Below are 16,047 nucleotides of genomic sequence, written 5' to 3' on the forward strand. Positions count from 1 at the left end.
CCATTTGGCGTCGTGGTTTCTTGGTCTCGCCGGTCTTGTGCTTGAAAGTTTCTTTCGTTTTCTTTGAGTTGTGGCCGGCGGAAAAGACTTAACAATTTCTCTTCTTTGACTTGGAAATCCCTCACACTATCGCTATGATGTAACCCCTACGTCATAACTGTTACATTATTTAATAATAAATTGTTTTATTACTATTTCCCATTGGGTGAAGATTTCATATGAATCTAGCCCATTATTGGGCATTTAGTGGGCCTTAGCCCAGAAATTTGAGAAATGGATAATGGATAGGCCCAATATTCCACTACCAGAAAAGAATCCAAATTGGACTCAAACTTGGAAGCCTACACATGGTTTTTGAGAAATTCATACTTTATTTGAATTTCAAAAAAAGAAGTAATTTTATGGAGATGTTTTTATATATCATGTCGAATAATCAATTATAATTAGAGAAGATTACCAACATTGGAACATGAATTTTAATATTTGAGTGAAATTCTATAATTTCAAGGTCTAGTTTATAGAGGTAGTACCTAGTAATTTCTTGAAGAAAAATGATTGGATCTCTTTTTATTATCAAATGTTGACCAATATGTGTGGTGTGTGAGTGTAAGATTTGTATCATTTTCAAGCCAAAATGAAAGAGGAAATGGGCATGAAGATAGAGGATGTAGAATGTGAGGTGGTCATTTGGGATGTGAGGCCTGAAAAGCTCTGGCCATAATCACCAGAACATGAGCATGCTCATATGTTACAATCATTGACAAGTTGATGAAAATGAAGGCATAAACTTCAAAGTGAATTGCAAGAAACAAAAGAGTGAGTATGAAAGAAGATCAAGAATCTAGCGCCTATGTTATATATCATGTGAACATTGTATAACTACACTTTGAGAGGAGGATTCAAGAACCAAAATACATCAAATCTTTCATGCAGATTGCACTTGTATCCTATACATTCTGGAAGACAATCCCTAGAAAATTGCTTCGCCTTTCACGACAACAAAAGGGTAGGAGGAGGGCGCACACACAAACAACCTCACATCCAAAAGCCCCTATCAACAAAGAGGAGAACATGCATAGAAGAATCACACTCGAAAACTTTTTCGTTTGGTGCACAAGTTACGGTTAGTCAAAGCTTGAGGAACGGCTCCACCTGCCTCGCAGATAATCCTCTAAAGAAACACTTTGCTCGATGCTGCTTATGGAGAGAGAATCTTCCTCCACACCGAGCAAAGCCAGGTTGAGGTGGGATTGCAGATTAGACTGTGAAAAGGTTTCGTCGTCTAGTGCATCAGCCCCATCAAGAGAATTAGCTTCTTGCCTGATGTTAGACCCCTCGGAAGCATTCACTTGGAGTCTTGCCCACTTTACTACCTCAGCGTCGCCTTGGAGAAGCTTCACTACCTGCAATAGCAAGATTTTTTATATATTATTATCATTTGACTTTAAGAATCGATTCTACACATTAATCGATGAGTTTGCGTCTTTCTTTGCTGAGGCAAATAAATTATATTTTACAGATAAAGCAGTTCATTTCGGAAGTGCAGTTAACAGATCAGGGATATTTAATTATGACTTACGAGGCTCATTTGGGGGCGAGCTCGTGGTGCACGTCTTATGCAGAGTGAAGCAGCTAGAACCATTCTCTCAACTTGATTATGATCGTAACTGCTGCCCAAGCTTGGGTCCAGCAATGTGACGAACTTCTCAGAATTTAAAATTGGCTTTGCCTGCAACAGCCAAAAGATCTTATTTCTGTAATGAAGTTAAATGTTGCTAGTGAATTACTGACAGTATAGAGAACATACCCACATAACAAGGCTCTCTTGGCCCTTTGGACAATCACTGCATATAGGCTTTCTTCCTGATAGAAGCTCCAGAAGTACTACCCCATATGCATAGACATCGATCTTCTCATTTACTTTGCCATACATGAAATATTCAGGAGCCAAGTATCTGCACAGAATAAAATCTTTAGCAACAAACATATTTGCTTGGTTTCTGATCTAAGAATGCGTTTAATCAACAAAAGCTACTGACCCGAATGTCCCAGCCACATCAGTGCATGTTATGTGAGATGAAGTTGCCGATGCCCATTTAGCAAGCCCGAAATCAGAAAGCTGGAAAATAGTCAAATAACAACCATAAATGAGACTCTTTAAGTAGGAAAGTGAAATGTTTAACTGATTAATAGTAGCACTACCTGTGGCTCAAAATCATCGGATAGAAGTATATTGGATGACTTGACATCCCTGTGGATTACGGGTTGAGCTTCTCTGTTGTGAAGATAATCCAAAGCCTCAGCTACTCCGATAGCAACCCTATACCTCTCACTCCACCCAAATGCCAGTGGTTCCTTTTTGTTACCTGATTTATAATATATAATTAAGAGGATATGTCACGAAACAGAAGCCTAGAAATGAATACCAAAAAGATGATATCTTCTAGCCGATGAACGCATCATGTAACTGCTTACCATGAAGGTTCTCTTCAAGGCTTCCTCTTGATAGAAAATCATAGACCAAGAGAAGATGGTTATTCTCGAAACAGAATCCAAAAAGTGAGATGATGTTTTTGTGATGCAGAGCTGTGATGATCTCAATTTCAAGAACGAACTCTTTCAGCGCATCTTCAGATGGCTTTAAAATCTTCACAGCAAGTTCCTTGCCGTCAGGAAGGCAGCCTCTGTAAACCTGGCTGCTGCCACCTTTGCCGATCATATTCTCTGGAAATTCACAAGTTCAACCAGGCAGTCAACTGGGAGTGCCTAGATTGAACATTATATTTTTCTTTAAAAAGTATAAGTAAGATAAAAACCTGGTATGAAATTGGATGTTGCTGAGACGAGTTCATGGAATTTAAACAATCTGCAGGTGGCAGTGTATTTCTCATGAAGACCCTCCAGTTCCACTGGTAAGGGTCTCGAGATCGAGTCAGGTGATGATGGAACAGATAAAGTCTCATTTCCCACAGGAATAATTGCACCGCTTTCTCCATCTAGTTTAGAAGATTGCTCACCGTCACAATCAGAATCACTATCTTTCCTATTCGTATGCTCAATTGACAAACCATATCGACTTGGTAGACGCATGGCCCACTGAACCACAGATATTTGTCTCGCACGGGGATTATTTGAAGATGTCGCATTTGATAAAATGGCTCGACGAAGAAGCGGCCAACCAGGTTTCGGTTCTGGTAATTCTCTTAATAACAGGGAAATTGAACTTGATGCTGCCTCTAGCTTCTGCACTGGTACTATAGCCATTGAATTCTCTTTACTATCATCATCTGAAAGCTCCTCAGACAATCGTCCAAAAGAATTATTGGGTGCCACTGAATCCGGCGAACAAATCGAACAATTCCGTTCAAGGGTCACAAGATCAGGACTAGCTAAGGCCATATCCAATTTGCCACAGGTACCTTCATCCCATGTCAACATCGGCTTCATGGAACGACTATCGTTAAGCACTTTCACGTTCTTACTGAACGATCTCTGAATGGCATTGAGCAGACCATTGCGGCGGTGATGCTCGATTTCTGCTCAAGTGAAACCAAGACAAATAAGCAAGGTTTCTAGTAAAATTAATTAACGGAGTTGTGGGCTGATTCAATTATGGATAATGCAAAAACACTACCTTTCAAGCTAATGCGAGATACTGAATTGGATTCTCTATGAAAAACAATCTTCCCATTATTGACAGCCAAGACAGAACAATCTTTGGACAATTTTTTAGCACAGTACTTAGCAACAGATGCTGATGAACGGATCGTATGATGAGTTTGAGCAGTTCCAACAATAACCTCAGTTGCATAGTAAGATTTGGCTTCACGGACAAGAATTTTCCGAATCGACGAACCTCTACAGATCTTTAACTTGAGATCCACCTACAGCATTAGCAGCAAAATTCCAGCTTTTTACCTCAAATTTTCATCATAATTGCAACTTTATCTAATTGAACTTTTTCTTATTGTACCGAAGGAAAACAAAAAGAGGCCCTGCAGAAGTCATAAATGATAATTCAATACATTCTTGGCTTTGGCTGCCAAGATCCACCGACACCGTCTTCAACTCACATTCAACTTATGTCACACCATCACCTACCAATTTATGTCAAATTAACACTAAATGGACACCAGCCACCGCTACCGTTTTCTTACAGCACTAAATGGACACCAGCCACCGCTACCGTTTTCTTACAGCGGAAAATGGTATGCAAACATAACTTTAGTAAGAAGCAAGAATTCCAGCATTTCCTCTTCGCAAGTTCACAGTAATTAACCACAAAATTTGAAGAGAAAAGGTGGGAACTGGCAAGAAATCAGAGACAAAATAGTGATGATTGATGAGAAGTTTCTTGCCTGTTTGAGATTACAGAAGCCTTCATAAACTGCAAGAATTGAGTCAAAAGCTTTAACCAGAGAGAGTAGAGATGATTTTCCATCACGATCCACAATTTCTGCAAAATCCCATAACACCAAATGAATTGATTTTACAAGTGAAACTTGTAGAACACCAAATAAACAGAATTAAACCAAGAAAAATAGAGGTGACACCACAATAAAAATCCTTGCTTGGAGTTACATCTTTGGCTTAATTTAAAGAATTCAAGCAAAAATGTCGCAACAGAAACCAAAAAGTTGAAACAGATACAAAAAACTTTAAGTAAACATGGCTTCTGAGAAGAAGAGCAACATTAAGCAGTAGTTGTCTGTATCAAAGACAGTTCCCACAGATTCGGGAAACCACACAACGAATTTATTCATACTCACCATTGTTGTCAAGAACATGAAGTGCAACTACACGATCACCCGCCTGAGCAACTTTCACCAAAGCCCACGTCAGCAGCTCTCTGCTATGGGAGTCCAGCTTCACCCCCACCACCACGGTCCGGCCGCCGGAGCACTCTTCGCCGCCGGCAACCACCATCTCAGTCTTCACCTCAAAGAGAAAAGAAAAGAAAAAGAACACTACACACACACACGCACACACAGATATTCAAGATTCTTGTTTTCACTTCAATTTATGCTTCTGCCATCGGCGGGAATCCTGAGAGGTCATGAAGCAGAGCAGACAAGAAGAGTCCTAGGAAAAAGGATGTGGTTTCTTTCTTGGGGGTGGTTAAAACTTATTAGCGTAACTGATAGATATATATACATATATATCTCAGTAGTTTTTGGTTGGGTTTTCAAGATTTGGAGCAGCAGCAGTGAGAGATGTCAGGAGGTCATATGCATATTTCCTGAACTGCACTGCACTTTCTTTTCTGCCCACCAAAAGTTAGATGGGGAAGTGTTGGTGTACGCTTCTTCGCTTCAAATTATTACCGTCACCTATGATTTTTGGGCCTCCCTAGTGGGACCCATCTTTTTTACTTTTTCTTTTATTTGTTTATTGGTAGGGGGTGGGCTTTGGAAAGTGGAATGGGATATGCCTTTACATAGCAAGTGGACTTCACTTATCCCACCTATTCATACAGTGACGTGTACAATACACTCAAATGCATGTATAAAGTAATTTAAGAATAATTACAATCTTTTTCTATAATTATATAAATTTTTTATAATTTAAAAACTATATTTAATGCTTCTAAAATTTACTTCTATTTAATAAATAGATTCATTCGTTAGTTAAAATTTATTAAATTTTTTTCTTATTAACAAAAAAATTGCTATTGATATTTGTCCTCGATTGACTTATTATTAATTTTATTCAGGTCAAACAAGCATTTTCTGACTAAACTACATTTATAACGATCAAAGTTTACCTCATCACATTCACATGCATTAATATGTGCAGATGTATAATGGTAATTTGATCATAAAAAAATTTATTTAACTTGCAACAAAACAGTAATAAGTTAATCGATGGTAAATATTGAATTTTATTTGTTAATATTATCAAATTCTGTAAATTTTAACTGACGAATTTGTTAAATATAACCAAACATTAGGGGTTTACGTGTAATTACATCAAACTTCATAAGAGTATAATTACCCTATAAATTAAATATTATATTAAAAATAAATAAATATTTTCTTTTAAAAAAGTATAAATTAGAAAGCAAATGAGAGAAAATAGTAAAAAAAAAAATTGCGATTAAAAGTATGTCACAATAAATATTTTTCTTTTTGTTTTTACGTTAAATGATTATTTGGCAAAAAAGGAAGATTAACTAAAATCTTTTCAAGAAATTTATGAATAAAGAGAAAGGAAAAAGGTTTCGGAACTAATTGGAAAAATGAAATGGAGATTGATGAAATTGAATTAATTAAATTGAAGTTATTACATGTGAGAAGTTCTAGGATTTTGACTATCCAACTCTGGCTGAAATTAAGGTTGATGTTTTATAAATAAATTTGAGGTTATGAATTTGAGTTTCATCGAACGGGCAGATAGATATTATAATATATTTATAATTATATTGTTGTATTAATTAAAATTAGGATTATTGTAATCTAATGTTGATTATTCTTAATACGAGGATGTATGAATTGAATCGACATAATGATTAAAAAAGCTCTGCTTTGTGTGTACGAAATCATTTTTTTTTTTTTGAGAAGAAAGATTATTGGATTAAGATTCTTTAATGTGATTATAAAAATTCGTGGTTGGTTTGAATTATTTAATTGTGTTGTAGAAATTATGATTTTCTAGTACATTAATGATGTATGCCAACATGATATAATTAATACCATGACCTACTGTAATGACTCCATTTATTAGTTAATATTTAGAACATAAAAGATCATGATAATTGTTTCCAGCCCAAAAAAATAAAATAAAAATGGTAAGTGTCACTTCATTCAAATTTTATTTTTTAAAAATTAAGGGTACGAGCGTCGTTATTATTGGGATATATTGCATTTTCCTTTATAATAATCTACTTGCAAGTAATAATTTATTACGTCCGAACACTCATCCTCGATATGATTATAATGTGAAGTAACAAAAATACCCTTAATGAAGGGTATTTTTATCATTATGGGCTCAGGATCCACGCACCCAGGAAAACGGGTCAGATAGTTTAAATTTCGGACCCATTTGGACAAAGAAGACCCCGAGATCTGAGGACCGTCCGATCGAGGATGTCTGCTTCTTAGATGAGGACACGTGGTCCAAACAACAGTAACCACCTGGGCCCTATAAATACTTCGACTTACTGTTATTTGAGGTAATTGGCATTTAGTTATCTTCGATCTAAGTTTTTGATCGCATATTTTCTATTCGATTCGACCTTACTAACTTGAGCGTCGGAGGGTCGAAATCGAGGACGAACCTCACGTACTTTCCTGTCCTCAGGATCCAGCATTGTGTTGATAGAGTACGTGACTTTCTATGAGATCGTTGTGGAAGGTTGTATATTTCGATGCACATGCAATTAAGTAGCAAAACATTACTAGATCACACATTTTTCTCAAGGATTGATTGATGGTGGATTAAGCGAATGTCAAATAAATTAGACACGTGAAAATGACATCCCATTTTCAGGGAATATATGTTTGTTACAAAGTATAATTGTTATTAAGAGACTTTTATATATGTAATGCAGTTCGGGCTACATTTGAATTGACAAATTTGAATTTTTTAGTACAAATTCTTTGGATTAATTAAAATTTAAGGGATTTTATATTATTCAATTCTATATTTGAACTGTGTTTTATTAAATTATAATGAATTTTAATTTTTTTTAAAATATGAAGCCATTTCAAATTATTTTTTTGAAATTATTCCCTCGAATTCAAACGTAACCCCAAATTATGAGTTGGGGTGGAATTGTCAAATAAGGTAAGATGAGGGTCCACGAGCAGCATGCCAAACATTATGATTTATTTCAAATGGAAGAAAGATCAAATTAATATATTAAAAGAAACGTTAATCTAATTATTAATAGTATATATATTTTCAGATGAAAGCATATATTAAATTAAACTAAATAAAGCAATACACTCCGAGGGTTCACAAATTATGCACTTCAACTTGTAAGGTTCGAAATTATGAATTTACGTAATTCATGGGGTCAATTTGCAATTAAAACTTATAGTTCAAAAGTGATTTTACATAAATCAATTAGAAATATCAATATCATTTACACAAACTACTCCTACTTTTGACTATCAGAGTTAGCATAAAAAAATAAAAATAATTTATATAAACAGATTATAAATTATCAAGTCTAAATATTATTACCTCCTTAGAATATTTCGATCAGAATATGTTAGTCCAAAAACAACATAAACGAAAACATTTGGGACAAAAAAACTAAATACATAAAGCGAACAACACGTGATTTAACATCCAATGGAGAAGAAGTATTTGATTAATTTTTTAAGTATCTGAAAATGAGGTCAGAAATGGCTCTTTGTTGGTAATGGTACGTACAATTTCACTAAAACAAATCAGTGGTTTGTGGCTCTTAAATCTCATGGAAAGCTGCGTACTTAACAGGGGTTGACGTTCACAATTAGCCCCTCCTGCTTCAGTTTGTCCCCACATAACTATATATTAATTTACACAGTTTTTTATTAAATTATTTTGTCCCCATCATTTAAAATGTTTTGAAAAACTTATAAGCTTAGTCAAACACCCTCTTAATATTATTAACGGGAAATTAAAATTAGAGAGTGGGTAATTTTTTAAGGAATAATTATACTCTCTTCTAGGGGGAGTTTTGTGTAATCATATATAAATTTCATGTGGTTTAGAATATTATATTCAATACTTTTGTGATTTGCTTCCATCTAACACGTAGTTTCCTTCGTTAGTCAAAATTTACTAAATCTGTTGATATTGATAATTAAAAAAACTGAATAAAAATCTATACTTACCCTTAATTGATTTGTATATTATTGGATTATTGCAGGTCAAATAATTTTTTTTCTAACTAAACTACTTTTATAACAGTGAAGATATACCTCCTCATATGTATTAGCGCGTGAAGATATATAAGGATAATTTAGTTATAAAAATATTTATTTGACCTGTAATTAATTAGTAATAATTCAATCGGGGGCAAACATGAATTTTTGTCGCCCTTTTTTTCTATTAATATCAGTAAATTCAGTGAATTTTGACTAATTGGAGAACTCATTTATTAGATGACAACAAATCTAAAGAGTACTATATGTAATATTCTAAATCACATAAGATCTATGTGTAATTATACCAAACCTCAAGAATTGAAGTGTAATTATTCTTTTTCTTAATTTTTTAATAGTTTAATACTTCTATCATCCCCTTGGTTATTATTTTGAATGAAAAATAAATTTTGGCAGAATATTTATTTATTAAAAAAAATAGGAATATTTACATCGTCCTCCCCTTAAATTTAGTATAACTACATATTAACTCTTTGTGATTTGAAAAATTGTATACTGTACTTCTAACGTTTGTTTTTGTCCAACAAACAAATCAATTCGTCAGTCAAAATTGACAGAATTTATTGATATCAATAAAAAAAATCGAATGAAAAATCGTATTTGCTCCGATTGATTTATTATAGGTCAAATAAAATTTTTCTAATCAAACTATCCTTATACATCTTTACATGTTAATGCATGTTATAAGATATTTTTTTCAATCTTCACCCTTGTAAGAATAGTTAAGAAAATTGTTTGACCTCCGATAAATTTAAAAATCAATAAATATTCATTTAATTTTTTTATTGATATTAGATTTTATTTATTAAATAAAAATAAATATTTCAAGCTACTAAAAATAAAATTTTGAATTATACAAAATTTTAAGCATCCCAAAAAAATAGGCAATTTGGTTCATTTAGTGAGTGGAAGAAATGGGTTCATTTATTGAGTGTGGACCATGAAAACTGAAATCAGCTAACCGACCAGACGCCACCCACACTCCTCACGTGAGCCCTCCAACTATACACGCACACGTGTCTTCTTAGGCCCACGACATTGTCTCTTGAACACGTGTCAACCTGGTATCATTTTATGGTCTCAACCTCAATTTGTTCATGCACGCATCTCAATAATTTCTTCATGTATAATTATTTGTTATTAAATCCCAATAATATCCGCTTTCAAATCTTCCCGTAATTATATGTAAATTCTTTTATGATCATCATACGTTATTATACATAATAACGTATATTTTTATTCTTATAATAATAATAATTTGATCAAAAAATATTTATTTAAACCGTAACAAACTAATAAAATAAGTCAAATCGAAGTTAAATATGATTTTTCGTTCAATTTTTTGTTGTTAAGATCAATATATTTTAATTAGTTGATGAATTTATTTATTAGATAAAAACAAACACTATAAATACTAAATATAATTTTTTAAATTAATAAAATTTACGTATAATCACACTAAATTTTAAAACAGCAATAAAAATTATAGAAAAAACAAAGAAAAGAAGAATCCATGAACAATGTAGTCCCAAAATTGTGGGACCTTATTGGGATTGTGGTGCATGTGAATATTTCTTTTTCTATTGAAGGGTTTGGGCTACATTTGGTTTCCAATTTGATAATGTGATGCCTTTGATGTATTGTGTCGGTTCCACTGTACTCTCTTCACGTGCTAGGGTAGGTATCAATTATCAGACATACTACCCAACATCATCTCACTTACTAGATAATTATATTTTTACCCCTAATTTATAGGTTATTTATGTAAATTATTCTTAATAGAAAAAAAATTTTGTTAGTATAATACTGTTACTGTTTCTGTGGATGCATATATAATTTTTTAAAAGACAGATGCAAATTTTTTATGGATGTATGTGTAATTTTTTCAAACGATATGGGAATTTGTATAAATAAATTATAAATTAGGGGTGTAGATGAAATTATTTCTGTTTCTTATTATTTTATATATTTGTACTGATTAATGTTTTTTTTTTAATTAAAATTTTGTTGTGATAATTAACCCACATGATTACCAAAAGTGTAAAAATATTTGTATTCTTTTCAAAAAAATAAAAAAAATGTAATAATGATAAAAGTGCGGTCAGTAGTGGAAAATTTAAAATCAGGATATTCTGTAAAACAAAAAGAAAGTAAAAAGTATGAAGATTGTGTATACAAATTTTGAATTATTTATAACAAAATCTGGAAAGGAATTAAAAACATTTTCTTTGATTACTTTTGAATAAAAATATAAAAAGTAGGAGTGTTTGAAAATAAAAAGTTAAAAAGTGACAAAAAAATATATATTTTTTGAATATTTGGAAAATAACCGTTTGAAAGAATTTATAATTTTATCAATAAGCCGTGAAAATTTAGTGGGGAGCTGTTAATAGTTTTTAGTTTAAATCTCAACTTAATTAAGCACTTGGAAAACAGAAATTGTAAAATAAAATCACTCTATTCAACTTACTTCCAGCAATAAGTCGATAAGTGCTTTATTTTAAGTATTTGCAAACACCCCCTATAATTTGTAACTGCAGAATCCATAAAATACCAACACTCGTTTCTAATATGTTTGTAACAAAAACTTGAAATCCCTCAAACTGGTATGATCAAAACCAGACATGTTACAAATTATTAATTTCATTTACAAAGAATTTAATTTATGTGGTCCTAACATGATGTGAAAAGTTGGTAAGATTGTAGTGTAATTTGGTGCACAAGGCATGGTCAAGTTTGTTAACAAGTTGATTTTGGTGCTGTTACATCTTACATTGTACTAATCATAATTGCTTAATAATATTGCTCAAGTTAAGATGACACTTTAACTGAAAACATAATACCAACAATTCCCAAGTCAAACAATTTCATTCTTGTATTTTTGTTGTATAATTAGATAGATACGATGTAAAATTTTAAATTTAGAGTTGGATATAAAATCGAGTGATTAACATGAATGAGAGCAGAGTATAAGTATGACAGTATTTTGACGTGGACTATTTAAAATAAATATAAGTAACTATATTGGTGTTTCAAGAATTGGTGTCGCAGTGGCACAAACCACTGATTGTAAGTAAAAAATGACTTTCTTTTTTATATTAGATTCCCCCTACATATACGAAAATCGTGTGGTACCATGGACTCGATTTTCATTAAATGTCTACAATTTAGGGTGAACTGCACGTAGCCTAAACCTGTGACGTGGCTCGATCGGCAACACCAAAATGTCGACACGTTTTATGGGAAAAAATTATGCGGAAGCTCCAACGACATTGACGTTTCTTGAACTGAAGTCGCATTTTAATCACAATATTTATAGTTGGATTCAATCGGTTAGGTGCATCGCATTAATTTCACAATGCTTGTTTAGATATTTTGATACATGAGATATTATTGAAAGAAGTTTTGGGCCCAGACCGCCCATTTAGGCCCATTGTATTTATTAGAGATAATGACATTTTTAAATTAAGATTAGTATTGGGCCTAGGCCGCCCATTTAGGCCCAAATTGTATGGATGGCTCAAAGAAATTGACGGTGAACTGTGTATGACTTCTGATTTAAACTATATTAGATTTAAATACTTAAATATAAATTAACAATATTTCTTTTAATTTATTTTCATAAAAAGCTGATAGCGATTGTTTCAGTGTTATATATGCAAATTTTAAGTGAGTCGACTGTAATTGCTTTGTAGAAGGTGCAAAATATTTGTGGGTGAAACATAAACATAAAGTTTGGATTTATTTTTTTTGGGTGTTTTGTTTTGTTTTGTGCAGATAGAGAGAGAAAATAAAAATAAATAAGTATGTGTTGGAAATAATTATGTATGTTTGGATTTATATTTAGAGATAATTTAAAATAAGTATTGTATATTTGATATTGTGTTTTGAGAGACAAAAGTTACTGTTCATTTTCAAATTAAGTCTCTTATATATATATATATGTATAGATAGATGTTGTGTATTTAATATTGAATTTTTTGGATATAGAAATTACTGTTCATTATCAAATCATATATCTTTTATATTATATTTTTATATATGGATGTGTATATATACAAAAAATTCACAAACAGATAAGGTGTAAAAGAGAAGCAGGCAAATATTAAATGTGTTTTGGCCCGTCTAAAAAATGAAACCAAACAAAGCCTTAATTCTTGAAAAGTAATTGTTGGAACAAATAATCAAGTTTGACTATGTTAAATAATAATTTGAATATTTGATAAAAAATGTGAAAATTATGAGGGTTGTATCATTATTATTCGTTATCATTAATTATCTTCAAATGTATTATGACTATGAGAGAGAGAGAGAGAGATGGGGGGTGGGGTAGGTAGGTTAGGGGTGGCAAAGACTAGTTGACCTATGAAAATATAAAAAGTGGTGGGTGGTGTGGGAAGTTACGAGTTACTGTTTAAGATATCAAGAATCAATCCATCATACTGTTTAAAATTTCTTCATGTTCTGTCCCTTTCCATATTAACATCATAAGAGAGATTCTCAGCAAGAACACAAACTGTTGTCTCTGGGCTGTCCAAATTCTTCCATTACTTTTCCTCCACTATCTTTTCTTCTTCTTTCTCTATTTCTGCAACACCCTTTACGCTTTCTGATCGAAGGGTATCTTTTTTAATTCTACTTTCACGTGCACCCCAAATCTCTATAAACCCATAAAATTTCTGAATACACTCGTTTTCTGCAGGACCCTGAGCTCCTTTGCCCTGGTAATTTTTTTGGTTTTTTTGTTTCATGTTGATCTTTCTTTTTTTGTTTTTGGATGTTGTTGTTCAGCAAGTTTGGCTGTGTATGAAGTTATGTACTGTGTGGATTATGTCTGTAATTACATAGTTTTATTGAATCTGAGCAAAGGATTTTAAGGAAGTTGTTGGGATATGATGGCAAATTAGTGTTTTGTTCGACCAAGTTAGAGTTTTTGTTGTAATAATGTTGTTGTTATTTCCTGCGTTTGTCATGCTCTGTGGACTTGAATCAGAGCAATTAAAGAATCACTCTGTTGAAACTCACTTATATAGGACTATCAGAACTAGCTCTGTTGTTTGAGGTTTTTTACAAGTATTTTTCTCTTTGATGTAATATATTTTAAGAGTTCCGCGGCATTTACTTTACCTTGATGTTGGTCATAATTTTAATGATTCTTTAAGCTGAACAGTGCGTATAGATGTGTGTTCAAGTTCATCCTTTGCTGACTGATTTGGCTTTTCGAATAGCCTCTTCATTGAAGTAATCTGCAACACATGTTTCATGTGTTTCTCTTTTCATCCTTATCGGTGGTAACTTTATAATCAGCCTGAAAAACATAGTTTAGATGGAAACTACAAAGTGGTTTGTATTACCAATCATGCAACCTTGTTGTGCTGTTAACATTGTGTAAATGCATCAGCTGTGAGTTAACTTTGGTAGCTTTTCACGACTTAATCTGTAACTAATGAGTGCGGGCTTTGCCTCTTGAAAGCAGGTGAATTTTTCTGCTTGGGGTTGCAGAGTACAGACAAAAATTGCACGGCTGAACAGTCGATGTTGGTAACATAATGCAGCTGTATCATCATCCATATTCCTTAGACAGCCAGAAAGTGAGGATTGCATTGGAAGAGAAGAACATTGATTATACATCATTCCATGTAAATCCTATCACGGGCAAGAATTTTGATTCTAGTTTCTTCCGGATGAACCCAAGTGCCAAACTTCCAGTTTTCCAGAATGGTTCGCACATCTTGTACGACACTGTAGAGATTATCCAGTATGTCTTATTTTCACCCTGCTGTTAGTTATGGTATTTTAGGCTTCATCATCACAGTTAGAAAAACAAAACCATCTTTATAGTTAGTTGTTCTTCTACCTTTCTTTAAAAAATCATTGGAACTTGGATTTCGCGGGGAAAATGCTACAGCTATTTGGTTTTCAAGGACAAGCAAAAGTTAACCACTGCACGAAAAGGGTAATGAGTCATGTTATTATCTTATACATCTGCACGGTCTAGATTTTGTTATGAACTCTTTTGCCAAGATTGATTTCTTTAAACTTTGTTGTGTATGGGGTGTGGATATATCTACTTGAAACGGCTGCTATTATATGGACACTGAAACTTTGGAGATGTCCAGGTACATAGAGAGAATTGCAATGGTCTCTTCTGGCGGCGATGAATCGACTCTTAGCAGCGGAGAAGTTGTCGAATGGATTTACAAGATACAACAGTGGAATCCCAAATTCTTCACCCTCTCCCACGTCCCACCTAAATATCGTCTCTCTGTTACTAAATTCCTGAGGCGTGTCATAATTGCTAGGATGGCAGAATGCCCAGAACTTGCCAGTGCATACCATCGTAAGCTTAAAGAAGCATACGAAACAGAAGAGAAACTCAAAGATCCAGAAGTCTTGAGATGGAGTGAAGAACATCTGGAGAGAATTCTAGATGAAGCTGAAAGAAAACTGAGTGAATCGACGTATCTGGTTGGAGAAGAGTTTACTTTGGCAGATGTTGCGTTCATTCCTCTCCTAAGTCGACTGGCTCTCATGAATTTGGAAGAGAAGTACATAAATACAAGACTAAACGTAGCTGAGTACTGGAATGTGGTGCAAGAACGGCCCAGCTATAGAAAGGTGATCGGAAAATATTTTCATGGCTGGAGGCGGCACAAGACACTACTCAAAACCTGGTGCTTTGTGCGAATCAGAAGTTTGCTGAAACAGTATTAGTTAAGGTTGTGTTTTGTTTTCGTTTGGACAAAATGTGTAGATTGTATATAGGCTTTGGATTTCTTCTTGAATTTTGTTGCATCATGATGAGAAAGAAGTTAGATGTATTTCGGCAGTTGTTGGAAAAGAATATCCTCATCATGCTGATTGTAAGAATGTGTTGTTTACAGAGAGATGTATTGCTTGTAGACATGGTTGATTTCTGAACTTCTAGTATTTGTTTTCTTCAATTTTCTCTTTTTCCTTTTTGATTTTTCGGCCTCAGTGGTTCTTGGAGATGTTGTGTCCTGACATTCAAGTTGCTCGTCCGAACCTAACCCACTGAACGAACCAGCCAAGGTTGATGTTAATGATTATCTCAAAACACAAGAATAAGGAACCTCCGGGGCAAGTGTTAATGATCACCTAAACACACAAGAATGATGAACCTTAGATGAGTTTATCAAATAAAGCAACT

General features: G+C 33.4%; 2 protein-coding genes across 2 annotated transcripts; one reads left to right on the top strand and one right to left on the bottom strand.

Moving 5' to 3' along the window:
* On the bottom strand, positions 824-5,298 carry LOC105180175 (probable receptor-like serine/threonine-protein kinase At5g57670). The gene is made up of 10 exons (XM_011103840.2): positions 4,770-5,298; positions 4,359-4,456; positions 3,635-3,884; positions 2,817-3,536; positions 2,476-2,724; positions 2,203-2,366; positions 2,040-2,119; positions 1,808-1,955; positions 1,580-1,729; positions 824-1,403 (listed from the first exon to the last, which is right to left on the bottom strand). The coding sequence occupies exons 1-10, from the start codon at positions 4,924-4,926 to the stop codon at positions 1,125-1,127; spliced, it is 2,295 nt and encodes a 764-aa protein (XP_011102142.1). The 5' UTR covers positions 4,927-5,298; the 3' UTR covers positions 824-1,124.
* On the top strand, positions 13,290-15,820 carry LOC105180185 (glutathione S-transferase TCHQD). Its single transcript, XM_011103849.2, has 3 exons — positions 13,290-13,600; positions 14,353-14,634; positions 14,996-15,820. The coding sequence occupies exons 2-3, from the start codon at positions 14,426-14,428 to the stop codon at positions 15,588-15,590; spliced, it is 804 nt and encodes a 267-aa protein (XP_011102151.1). The 5' UTR covers positions 13,290-13,600; positions 14,353-14,425; the 3' UTR covers positions 15,591-15,820.

The sequence above is a fragment of the Sesamum indicum genome, linkage group LG2 (genome assembly GCF_000512975.1).
Source record: "Sesamum indicum cultivar Zhongzhi No. 13 linkage group LG2, S_indicum_v1.0, whole genome shotgun sequence".
NCBI classification, from domain to species: domain Eukaryota; kingdom Viridiplantae; phylum Streptophyta; class Magnoliopsida; order Lamiales; family Pedaliaceae; genus Sesamum; species Sesamum indicum.

What these genes read in the sequence shown, in the direction of transcription:
- LOC105180175 (XM_011103840.2), bottom strand. Translation starts at nt 4,926, where the DNA reads ATGGTGGTTGCCGGCGGCGAAGAGTGCTCCGGCGGCCGGACCGTGGTG. An exon ending in AACATCCAATTTCATACCAG is followed by an intron (nt 2,725 to 2,816) that starts GTTTTTATCTTA and finishes GTGAATTTCCAG; the next exon opens with AGAATATGATCGGCAAAGGT. An exon ending in CCGATGATTTTGAGCCACAG is followed by an intron (nt 2,120 to 2,202) that starts GTAGTGCTACTA and finishes ACTATTTTCCAG; the next exon opens with CTTTCTGATTTCGGGCTTGC.
- LOC105180185 (XM_011103849.2), top strand. Translation starts at nt 14,426, where the DNA reads ATGCAGCTGTATCATCATCCATATTCCTTAGACAGCCAGAAAGTGAGG. An exon ending in GACACTGTAGAGATTATCCA is followed by an intron (nt 14,635 to 14,995) that starts GTATGTCTTATT and finishes GGAGATGTCCAG; the next exon opens with GTACATAGAGAGAATTGCAA.